Source organism: Lemur catta, chromosome 3 (assembly GCF_020740605.2).
Source record: "Lemur catta isolate mLemCat1 chromosome 3, mLemCat1.pri, whole genome shotgun sequence".
Lineage (NCBI taxonomy): Eukaryota > Metazoa > Chordata > Mammalia > Primates > Lemuridae > Lemur > Lemur catta.
Genome location: NC_059130.1, coordinates 98047019 through 98059929, shown reverse-complemented (window position 1 = coordinate 98059929; position 12911 = coordinate 98047019). Strand labels below are relative to the sequence as shown.

Below are 12911 nucleotides of genomic sequence, written 5' to 3'. Positions count from 1 at the left end.
TCTAAAGAGGAGCAAAATTATGACCCAGTTAGGCAGATTTTTCACTAAAATTGAAGTCACTGATTGTTTGATCTAGACACCTTAGAAGAAATCTCAGAGAAGGGGAGTTACAGAGCTAGGATTCTGAACAGATCTCCTGACAGCTAGGCCAGTAATGCCAAGTATTGAAGTGCTTTTTGAGAAACAAAGCTGCTAGTATACTAATGCCTGGGGCCCAAAGAGGGGCACTGTAGTTTAGGTTTTTATCTGTTCTGTGTCACTGAGATTTCTTCCTTAGGACCTAGAAGAAAGAAGCATCTGCTTCTGAATGTGCTTGGAGATAAACGTATAGCCAAAGGGCCCTTTTTCTGTAATCAACCAAGAACTATAAGGAAGTCCAGAATCTTTATCGAAAGTTTTAGGGTGAAAACATATCTCTAGCTCACCCTATCTCATTTAATCGCCTAGAGGCACTGTAGCCTAGTAGTCAAAAGAATAGGCTTTGGCAGCAACTGTCTACTTGGGGTTTCTACTCCACCACTTAACAGCTGTGAAAACTGGGAAAATTGCTTACCCTTTCTATGCCTCAGTTTCTTCATTTGTTAAAAAGGGGATTAAAATAGACTCTAAATCATGGAGTCATCTCGAGGAGTATATGAGATTAAAGCCCTTAGTCCAGTGCCTCACACAAAATAAGTTCATAAATGCTAGCTGGTAGTTATAGTAGTAATAAAATGTGAAAAATATATAATATGAAATTTCAGTGCCAATCTTTATCCATTCTCCCTATAAAGTTTAGGCACACAAATGTACTCCCCTTTTGCCAGAGCCAAGACTCCTTTGGATAACCTTTGTTTCTTTGACTGGGGTACCTGGGTGTCTGGAGAGGGTAACTCTCCCTGTTATGAGCCTCTGTTAGCAACAGGGCCTATGGATCAGTTCTGGGAAGGGAGGCCAGATACAGCAGCTGGGCTTTCTAGCAAAGATGTGGACATTGCTCTTAGTTTGCTTGAATTTGTACTTTTTAAAAAGCTCCCCAGCTGATTTTGATATGGGTAGTTCACCAACTGATATTTGGGAACCATTTATTTGCCTAGTCCAAACTCCTCGTTTTATAGATGAAACTCAGGCTCAAAGAGGGGAGATGAATATAAAGGTATGAACCACAGGCTAGACACCAGGAAATCCACATTAGAGACCTGGTTTTGCCCCTGTGTAACTCTGTCTAAACTTCTTTAATCTTTTTGAGCCTCAATTTCTTCATCTTTAAGATGATTTTTGAGGATTCTTAAACTCTGTATCTCTTTGTATCTATGAAATATTTAGTTTTCCTGAATGTGATACTCCAATGAATATTCTAGAAACTATTGAGCTTTTCTTACTCTTCTTTTCTCCTTATATGCCTCTTCTTCCATCTCTGTGGTTCTTATCTTTTGCTACCATGCTTACTCTGGGCTTATTTCTTTATCTAACTTCTGTCCTGTATTATCTTATTCCCAATAGTTCAAAGAAGAATCATGTTAAAGATCAGGTTTTCTTAAGAAACAATGCTGGGTGTGGTGGCTCACACATGTAATCCCAGCACTTTGGGAGACTGAGGTGGGAGGATTGTTGAGCCTAGGAGTTTAAGACTAGCCTGAGCAACATAGCGAGACCCATCTCTAGAAATGAAAAAAAGAAACAAAGAAATAAGAGAAAAATTTTTTTGAGACAGGGTCTCGCTTTGTTGCCTGAGCTAGAATGCAGTGGCATCATTATAGCTCATTGCAGCCTCCAACTTCCCAGCTCAAGCAATCCTCCTGCCTCATCCTCCCAAAGGTAACATTTTAATTTTGCATTGAAATTTCTAGAGTTGTCACTTTCCTAAAACCCCACACGTCACTCGTTGATACCTTCTCAGTCTGCACCAACCCTAGGTGATAGATGCCTTTCATGACTCCCTATTATATTTTGCACTTTTGCTTTTCCTTTTATTATATTAGGACTATATTGTGTTGCCTTCTAATAATTTCATGGAGGTAGCACAGTGTAGTGGTTAAAATCCCATGATTTAGACTCTGACAGGCTTGAATTTGAACCTCAGTTCTACTACTTACTGTGTGACTTTGGGAAAATTACTGATAGGTCTTTCTGAACATCAATTTGCTGAACTATAAAATGAGGATAAATAATGCACACTTGATAGAGTTGTGAGAATTAAATACTTAAGGCCTCACATAGCACCTAACACATAGTAAACACAATAAATATCAAAGTCTATCTTACCTCCCAAAGTAGATTTTTGTAGCCTTCTGAGGATAGGAATAATTTTTAATGCTAGTGCCATTATATGTTATTGGTAAGCATATTTTAATTGCTTGATCTCCATTTTAGCCTTTTTCCTTTGAGTTTACATGGGGGACATTAAATGGTATAAAGTCTCCCGAATCCAGATGTGGCAAGAAGAATTTAGGAAAGCTGTAGCTGTGGAAGGGACATCTGAGTGGGAATTCCTGTTACCTGCGGAAAAGCATTCTTTTAATTATCATTTGAGATCACTTCTTAGTCTGTCTTTCAAATACCATCTTAATGTATCCCTGTAGAAATAACCTTGGCACTTAGTAGGTGTAAGGTTTTTGGATGGTTGGCGCCAGAGAAAGACGAGCAGAGTTGAAAGGGGTAAGCAACGAGGCTTTATTTGAGCGCTCCCGGACAAGCGTAAAGGCTTGGGACCCGGGCGAGGTTCACGGTCCCGAGAGAGGGCCCCGAGAAAGGGGCCCGAGAAGTGGGCCCGAGAAGTGGCGCCGCCCAGAAGTTTTATGTGGGCTTATATATATTTTAGAGCTGGGGGATGGGGGTTTTTCCACTTCCCTTACGGTTTTAGGGTGGATATTGAGAACTAGGAGGGGCTGGTGGTATGTATGGAATCCAGGAATTGAGACCCTTATCAGAGTAACCATCCAGGTGTGGCTATTCTTTAATTTAGCTGGGCCCTGCAGGCATTGTTTTCTGCAGATCTCATGGGCTTCTTCTTTTTTTCATTAGGGAGGGGAGGGGTGCCCACCACCAGCCTTATAGTAGGCTCTTAGTATATATTTGCTAAATGAATATTTTTGAGTACCTACTGTTGTCCTAAATGTTGATATTTAAGAAAATTTAAAATATGGATCTTGACTCTAAACAGCTCAGTTCAGATAGAGAAGTAGAACTTACATACAGAGACATCAAACAATAGGTTTTATATGCTCAGTGCCAAGTAAATTGAATAAAATTTTAAGTGCTATAGGCACCCAAAGGTGGCTGGCATGGGCAGAAAGGTATAATGGGAAAAGTGAGACTTCAGCTGGACCTTAAAAGGAGGCTCTAAGTTAGATAAGCCAAGAAGGGGAGGGTAGATAGATATTCCAGTTGGGAGAAAAGGCAGAAAGTAAAAAGGTTTGTTTGGAAACAATGAGGAGATCAGAATGGTAGTAGTTGAGTCATGCAGATTAGAGTCTGGCGATGAAGTTGAAAGAGTATACAGATTGTAAATTTCTTCTGATCAGAGACCAGGTCTTTATCTCCTCCCACCATTTAAAACATAATAAAAACTGGAATCAAATTTTCATAGGGTTGTAGAGGGCTTTGAATATCAAAACTAGAGAGTTAAACTTGATCCTCTGGGAGTCACTAAAGGATTTTGAATAGAGGAGTGATGTGGGCAAAGTGGTGATTAGGAAGATTTGTTGTAACAGGTCACCTGCTGTACCTGCCACAGCGTCAGCTATCAACTGTTAGCTCCAAATTCATATCTTCAATTTTGACTGCTCTTCTGAACTCTAGATCAAAGATTCCGATGGTATGGGAGAAGATCCTCCTAACTAACACCTAATTATTTGTTTTCTACTTTACCCGATGTACCTTCGCCAAATCTGTGCCTCCTTCTATTTTATTAATCATAAGGTTCCACTCTGGGCTGGGTGTGGTGACTTCACACCTGTCATCCCAGCACTTTGAGAGGCTGAGGCAGGAGGATTGCTTGAGACCGAGAGTTCAAGACCAGCCTGGTAACATAGGGAGATCCTGTCTCTAAAAAAAATATTTAAAAATTAGCTGGGCATGGTGGTGTACATCTGTAGTCCTAGCTACTCAGGAGGCTGAGGTGGGAATATCACTTGAGCCCAGGTGTCCAAGGTTGCAGTGAGCTATGACAGTGGCACTGCACTCTCCAGCCTGGGTGACAGAGCAAGACCCTGTCTCAAAAAAAAAAATTTAAGGTTTTACTCTCCTACTTGCTCTGACTAGAAACATAGAAACATTAGAATTGTCTTGAATTCTCCCTTTCCTAACCCCACCACATCTAGTTAATAGTTAGAGGCTATTGTTTCTGCCTCTGCATTGTCATGCAGATCTGCTTCCCCTCTTCACATTCTTGCTGCCTCTGCCCTAATTCAGGCTCTTAGATTTCTTTATTGGTCTGTCATGGTAGACCTCTAACAGGTTCTTCTACTTCTTAGTGTCTCTCTGGTGCAGTTTGGCCTTCAGTACAATGCCAGATTAATCTTCCCAAAGCATACTCTAGGTCAGAAAATTTCAGTGGCATCTCTTTGTCTAATTAAGTACATCCTCTCACTCCAGCTTTCTGGGTCTTCCATGATTTGAAATCAGCTAGCTGATCTTGCTAGCCTGCTTTCTCATTACGTTGCTAACTGTATGGTGTGGCCACATGTAGCCATATCATTCCCTGAAACACACCCTGTGTACTTATATGTCTTTGAATCACTGCTTATGCTTTTACTTCTTTGGAATTCCTTGACCCCTTTTTGGGCTGCCAAAATCCTACTTGTCATCCAAGGTTTAGTTCAAGCACCAGTTGCTTCTTGGCCTTTTAGCTAAGATCAAGTATAGTTCAAACGCCACACTTTGCATGAACTCTTCTCCTGCCACTGTGTTGGAATTAATCAACTGTTTGTGCTTTAGTGTCATTTTGTGCAGGTTGTGTTGTGTTATTTGCTTGGTGTTATTGTTAATTATTTACATGTTGGTTTCAGCCACTCGATGGTAAACTTAATGAGGTCATGGAATAGGCCTATTCAGACTCTTTATTTGCCTTCTCTGTGTATGTAAGCTGGCATACATCCTTTCTAGATTTCCAGGTGGTTGATGCTTCAGGGCTTCTTGAAACACTTGTGATTTTTCTGTGGCCCTCAGGGAAACAAGCAGAGGCTCTACTCACATTTGGTTTTTGAATGATTCATAATGCACAGGGACTATGTGGGTAAGCTATGTTGGATCAGAACATAGAACTTTGCACCTTAAATTCAGGCTTTCATTTGACATCAGGCCTATTCTAAAATTGCTCCTAGTGGAGTAGGACAGATAAACAAGTAAACAATGATATCCTGCAATAATCACTCAAACCGGTGTATGTAAGAGATAGGAAAAGCTCCTCCTGGAGGAGGTGATAGTTGAGTTATATGCTGAAGAATAAGTAGTCAGAGAAGGAGGGAACTACATTCCGTGCAGAAAGAACAGTATGTGTAAAGGCATGGAAGTGCAAGAAAATGTGCCTCATCTGGCCGGGCGCGGTGGCTCACGCCTGTAATCCTAGCCCTCTGGGAGGCCGAGGCGGGTGGATTGCTCCAGATCAGGAGTTCGAGACCAGCCTCAGCAAGAGCGAGACCCCCGTCTCTACTAAAAATAGAAATAAATTATCTGGACAACGAAAAAATATATATAGAAAAAATTAGCTGGGCATGGTGGTGCAAGGCTGTAGTCCCAGCTATTGGGGAGGCTGAGGCAGTAGGATCGCTTAAGCCCAGGAGTTTGAGGTTGCTGTGAGCTAGGCTGACGCCACGGCACTCACTCTAGCCCGGGCAACAGAGCGAGACACTGTCTCAAAAAAAAAAAAAAAAAAAACAGAAAGAAAATGTGCCTCATTTGGGTAGAAATTTTTTTAATAAGGGTGGAAATTAGAGTTTTTTTTTTTTTTTTTTAAAGAGTATTACAGGGGGCCAGATGCGGTGGCTCACACCTGTAATCCTAGCACTCTGGGAAGCCGAGGCGGGCAGATTGTTTGAGCTCAGGAATTTGAGACCAGCCTGAGCAAGAGCGAGACCCCGTCTCTACTAAAAAATAGAAAGAAATTATCTGGATGATTAAAAATATATAGAAAAAATTAGCCAGGCATGGTGGCGCATGCCTGTAGTCCCAGCTACTCGGGAGGCTGAGGCAGAAGGATTGCTTAAGCCTAGGAGTTTGAGGTTGCTGTGAGTCAGGCTGACGCCATGGCACTCTAGCCAGGGCAAAAGAGCAAGACTCTGTCTCCCCCCCCCAAAAAAAAGAGTATTACAGGGGTACAAATGTTTTGGTTACATAAATTGCTTTTGCACAGTTTGAGTCAAAGTTATAAGTGTGCCCATCACCTAGATAGTGTTCATTGTACCTGTTAGGTGTAAATTTACTCATCCCCTCTGCCCCCCCCACCTGCTTGATTTCTGATGAGTTTTATTTCCATATGTGCACATAAGTATTGTTCGATTAGTTCCAATTTAATGGTGAGTACATGTAATATTTGTTTTTCCATTCTTGTGATACTGGAGAAGAATGGTCTCCAGTTCCATCAGGCTAATACCAGAGGTATTAGTTCAACATTTTTTATGGCTGAATAGTACTCCATGGCATACATATACCACATTTTATTAATCCACTCATATATTGATGGACACTTGGGTTGTTTCCACATCTTTGCAATTGTGAATTGTGCTTCTATAAACATTTGAGTGCAGGTTGTCTATTTTATAAAATGTCCTTTTTTCCTGTGGATAAATACCCAGTAGTGGAAATTAGAGTTTTAATGGAAGAGTGGAGAGAGAGATGAATGGTAGGCAGGCATTAGATTACAGCATAATGAATCTTAGATCCCAAGCTGAAAATTTAAATATTTATTCTGAATGGAGGCATTAGACTGGCAACATTGAGAAGGATGGATTAGAGTAGAGAAATCTGTTAGAAGCCAGATGAAAAGAATAGTTCAGTTTTAGATAAACTGAGTTTGAGAGGAGTGTGAAAGTTTTAGGAGGCCGTTGGATATATGAGAGTGGTGTTTGGGATAAAGGCATGAGCTGAAAATATGAATCTGGGAATTATCAGTGTATAGGTTACAGCTGAAACCATGGGAGTCGATTAAATCATTCTGGGAGAATATAGAGAACAGCTATTTTTAATTTTTTTGAAAAGCTATGGATTCTCCCCCTCCGCCAACATAACACCAAAAATTTTGCATGCAATTTTAGGTGATTCATGAACATGTACTCTCTAAAGCTATAAATGGACTCTTTGGTCCATGGATATCTTAAGAAGCTGTAATACAGAATGAAAAGAAAAGAAGTCTCAGGATGAGTAAACATTTAAGGGGTGTTCCGAGAAGGAAAAACCAAAGAAAAAAGAAAACTTAGGGTAGAATGGAGTCTCAGATTCAGGAAGAAGAGTGGAGGGAATGTGTCTTCTGCTACGGAGAATTTAAGTGAGATAGAACTCAGAATTATTCACTGGGTTGACAATTAGGTGACTGTGGGGAGAGCAGTTTCAGTGACTTTGTAGGGCCGGAAGCCAGGTCACATGGAGTGAGCAGGTGGTGGGGAAGTGGAGTCTGAACATTGTCATCATACTTTTTCAGAAACTGAGTGGGCAGAACCAGTAGAGAGGGAGAGGTTGAAGATATACAGGTTAGGGGATAATTGTTGGATTAAGTTTTCTAAGGAGAAAGGAAGAGATGAGAATCTAGATTTTAAGTGGAAGGACTGACCTCGGGTTGTAAGGAAGGACGACTTTGCTAGTGAAACTAAAATAAGGAAAATTGGGGTAGGTATTGGTAACACAGTACTAGAAAACTGTAGTGGTGGTCTTTCTGCGTGTTTGTTTGTTTGTTTGAGACTGGGTCTCACTTTGTGCCCCAGGCTGGAGTGCAGTGGCATCATTATAGCTACTGTAGCCAGCCTTGAACTCCTGGGCTCAAATGATCCTCCTGCCTCAGCCTCCTGAGTAGCTAGGGCTACAGGCACACACCACCACACCCGTCCAATTTAAAAAAAAAAAAAAAATTGTTGAGATGGGGATTGCACAATTGTTGCCCAGGCTGGTCTCCAACTCCTGGCCCCAAGCATTCCTCCCACCTGGGCCTCCCAAAGTGCTGAGATTACAGGCATGAGCCACCACTTCTGGCTGTAGTGGTGGTCTTAACAAAGTTGGAAACAAATATTAAATTCTTCTAATTAAAGCTTTCCAAGTCAGTAACCCCTAGTGATTAATAAGCCATTGGTGCCTCAAGTGTTAAATCTAAAAATTAGATGGGCAGCTGGGTCTCCCCATCTCTACCTGTAGAGATGTTGGCAGTAGGCAGTAGGCATTAGGCTCTCCCTTGTTGGTTCATAGCCTTTGGTTGGGCTGAGATGATAAGAAATATCAAAATGAATATCACCTGTTCCTTGACTGTTTTCCTCTCATATAAGGGTACTTTCTGAGAGTTCTACCTTCAGTGGCAGGCAGAAGATCTTTGCTCTTTGAACTAAAATTGGGATTTATGTGTAGGGAGCCAAACCTAAACCTTATCAAATAGTTTGAAAGTCTGAGCTGATTGGAGCATTCTGAAGGTCTGTTTAATCGTTAAGGTTGCTTTTTGGCTTCCCTAATGAATTTCTTTGCTAAAATACTAAGATATTAAACTCCAGGCACTGTAGTATTCTCTTGTCCTCATGTTTACATTGGGAAAGAACTTTTATGCAATCGATGGGCCTATCAACCTAGGATCCTAAAAGAGGATCCTCTAGTTCTTACGGGCAAAGGAGTTCTATAAAACCCATTTCTGAGCAGCTTATGGCTCAGCTCTAAGCAGGCTAGCTAGTCTTGGGGAAAGGCTTGTAATCATATTGCCTTTAATAATTACATCCAGAATAAGTACCTGGACCTCTTCCTCCTGCATTGAAAGTCAATTTTTTAGCTTTTGGAAACATGATTTATATGAGACCATCAGGTTTTCCTAGTATATTATTCTCATGGAAGGGTTTGGTAAATGAACAGAATAATTTATGGATAGTAGAAAGATTCAGTCATGCTGCTGACATCTTCAGGTGTAAAAGAAATGATGCAATGGACTAAAAAAGTCAAATTAATTCCATCTCTTTAAAATACTGACTAGATTAAAAGAAAATCTGTTAATATTTTCCTTTTTCATCTATGTATTATTTGACCTGTTATAGCAAACATGGATAGCTTTTATAATAAAAGAAATTCTAAAAAGAAAAATAAGAAAGAAAACTTGTGTCTTCAGGGTGAGAATTTTATAAAAGTAGCATCGGACTGTTCTTGGCTGTGAGGATAATTAATATGATGAAGCAGAGTGAGTCTGGTATTGGTGAAAATGCAGTGGGTACAACTTTTAGTTAGCTTTAATTTTTCCGTCAGGGCTGCATGTCCCAGCACACAGTGATATTTAGTGGGATGTTGGAGTTTTTACATATTGAACTGGATGCTTGTAGATAACTTGGTTCTGATTTCATTTTGTGTTTCTTTAGCCAGTCTTCTAATCATACATTGGGCAATCAAGAAAGCTTTTGTTTCAGTTTTTTAGGTCTTACCATGTAGAGCTTTAGCTGTTGGAAGTCATGTGAGATACAAAAAAGTAAAGCATGGTCTTTTTCTTTAAGGAGTTAATGATGTCACTGGTGATGTAAGAATAAGCATATTAAAAGTTTAGCATTCTATATAATTATATGAGTGCTGACTGAGTGATTAGCACAGTAAGAACCATAAAAAGTTGTAGGACAAAGAAACTATTGAGAACTAGAGTTGTCAGGAAAAGCTGCCAGAGTAATTTTTCTCAGACATAAATCTGATCATGTCATTCTCCCATTTAAAATCTTTCAATCCTTAACTATAGAATAAAGTTTGGGCTCCTTAGCTTGTCATGAAAGGTCATGATTTGGCCCATGCCATCCTATCAAGTTTTAAGTCTTAGCATACCTGTTAATAACAAACATCTGTCTTTTGACCATCCTTAATTCTGTATAGTTCTCTGAACATAAGCTTTTTCTTGTGTCCATGCATTTGCATTAATTGTAACTTCATGTAGCAACTTTGTCCCTTCCCTTCTCTTTTTGACTGACCCCTACTTATCTTTTAAGGTTAGAGTCACTCCTCTGGGAAACTTTCATTAACCTCCCATGTTTCCCTTCCCCGGTGGGCTTAACCACTTCTCTCTGTCTCTCTCTCTCTTTTTTGTAAGAGGTAGGGTCTTGCTCTGTCACATAGTCTGGAGTGCAGTGCTGCAATCATAGCTCACTGTAACTTCAAAGTTCTGGGCTCAAGCCATTGCCCCACTTCAGCCTCCCAAGTAGCTAGGACTATAGGCACATGCAACCGCATTGGGCTGATTTTTTTATTTTTTAAATTTATATAGAGACAAGGTCTTGCTGGTCTCAAATTCCTGGCCTCAAACAGTCCTCCCACCTTGGCCTCCCAAAGTGTTGGGGTTATAGTCACCATGGAGGAAGTACTGGATAGGAGAGGGAGGGGGTAGAGCCTTGCTCAGGGAGATCGGTGCATGAAGAGTGAGATTTAAGCACTGCCTATGAGTGTACCAAATGGCAGGGCTACCCCACCCCTTCTCTTGGTGGTATTCAGAGCTGTGGGTTTTTGGAGATTGTTATGAGGCAAGAGGGGAATTACCCTGCTCCCTGCTTTGCTCAAATTATTGTACCATGGAGACTTTGCCATGCCATGATTTTTGAGGCACACAATTCTGTCTAATCTGTAAAGGGACAGACCAAAGAAATTCAGATAGGCCAAACCTTCCTAACAAGAAGTCACTTTCCCGTGGTTCCGTGGGTAAAGTCAGCACTTTTAAGTGGTCCCAGAGAAACTGGGGTAGGGGCAAGGCAGAGGTCTGGGGTCTTGTTGGCTGGGTAGCACTAAACCAGTGCTTTCTCTGTGTTTCCTTTGCAGATGAACGGGACCGGGTTCAGAAGAAAACGTTCACCAAGTGGGTCAACAAGCACCTGATGAAGGTAGGAGCCCTTGGTACATGCCGCCCTGGTGCCTCTCTCTGTTCTCATCTGCATCTGTCATTCCCTCTCAAATGGTTCTGATTGCTTGCCATCTGCTGCGTCTATGAAGACACACATGTCATCTTTCTTTCTTTTTTCCTCTAAACTGATATAGTCATAACAGTGTGGGAACTTGTACTGTTCTGTTTCTTGGCGAGGACAGTGTTACACGTCATTACCTCAGAAGGCAGAGGTTGAGGATACCAAGGGATGATTCTTGAGACTCAAAGAATACTTTGCTCCTACACTGTAAATTACTTTATAGGCCCCTTTATTTTTTATTTTTAAATCTTATTACTATGAAAGAATGGGACAGAGGGGATTTTGTTCTCTCTTTCTCTTCAGGTGCTCAAATCTTAAATATTCAGTTTGATGAATTTTACCACCGTGCAGTTTAAGATACAGATAATGGCTAGGGTTAGGGAAAGATTTTATTACAAAGATTTTTATTATTTTTAAATAAGAGAAAACCCAAGGCAGAGGCCTGTGTAGACCTATCTAAGGATAAACAGTATGACTATTATGGTAGTCAGGATCTGAAATCAAAGTTTTTCAGTTATAATAATTACTACTGCTCTAGGAAAGGTCACCAGTGATCCCTTAATTACCATATCTAGTGGCCTAGTTTTATCTTCCTCCTATTTGATTTCTCTGTAGCATTTGATACTGTTGTCTTCTTCTTGAAACCCGCTTATGTTGACTTTTAGGACACTGCTTTTTCCTGAATTACCTCTTCCCTCTATGAATGCCTTTTTTTTTTTTTTTTTTTTTCCTTTTTTGCCTCTTTCACTGGTTTTCTTTCTCTAATGTTCCCGAGGGTCCTAACCTTGGCCATTAATTCTTGTTTTGTTCTCCGTATTCTTCTCAGGCAATCTCATCTGTTTTAGTCACAGGGATTGTTTGGTTGCATGGAATGCAAAGAAGCAAAAGCAGAAATGAATACAGGGTAATCTCACAGAATCCAATGTCTGGATGCAGCAGATTTAATGAAAACTAAACAGTTATCAGATAATTACTCTCTTTCTCTTTTTTTGAGATGTTGTGTTCCTTCCCTTTTACATCTTTCTGTGTGTCTCCTACATTGATTTCTCTGCATTTCTCCCATTGCATATGAGTGAGCCATGGTGGCTGTCCCTCAAATGGTGATGTAAATCCCTGAAGCCACATGATTCTGAAGGCACGAACACAGAAGGTCTGATTGGCTGGAGTTTTATTTTTCTCCATGGGTCAGTTGTCCATCTATAGTTCAGTAAACTGTGGCCAAGGAGATGGTTACATAAATCAGAAATGGCTCCGTGGGGCCACGTTTTTAGTGCAGGTGAGGGCAATTTTCAGACTATAAGCTCTGGATAAGGAGGCAATGATAGAGCCTTTTCCTGCATTCTTGCCTGAGTCAAAGACTTAGTTTCTCACAGTGCACCTGACACATTCATCTGGATGTTACCCAGGCATATCTTATATTTAACACACCGCAAACTGTTAAATATTTTTACTCACGTAGCTGGTTGTCCAAGTTAGGAACCTAGAATCATATTTGCTTCGTTACTGCCCATAATCTCTCCCTTGTCACCAAGTCCCTTCAGTCACTTTCAGCTCAGAAAGATTGCTTGCCATCTGTCTTCTCTTCTCCATCTCCCTCACCTCTGCTCTTGTCCAGGCCCCATCATCTCTTGCCTTGACCATGATGATAGTTTGCTAACAAAGTTTTCTGTGATAACACTGATAATGACAATAGTGGTAATAGTTTATTGAGACCTTCCTGTAAATCAGACATTCTATACTAAGTCCTTTTCATAGATTATCTCATTTAATCCTTCAGTGACCTTATGCTGTAGGTTCTATTAATATCCCCATTTTATCAATGAGGAAAGT

General features: G+C 40.6%; 1 protein-coding gene across 4 annotated transcripts in view; it reads left to right on the top strand.

The window, feature by feature from the left end:
* The window catches only part of MACF1 (microtubule actin crosslinking factor 1), a 314885-nt gene that overhangs the window by 96064 nt on the left and 205910 nt on the right, over positions 1-12911 (top strand). For all 4 annotated transcript variants that reach the window (XM_045548191.1, XM_045548189.1, XM_045548188.1 and 1 more), the window contains exon 2: positions 10939-11000. In XM_045548191.1, coding sequence (XP_045404147.1) covers positions 10939-11000 — 62 coding nt within the window. The remainder of the gene's footprint in view (positions 1-10938; positions 11001-12911) is intronic.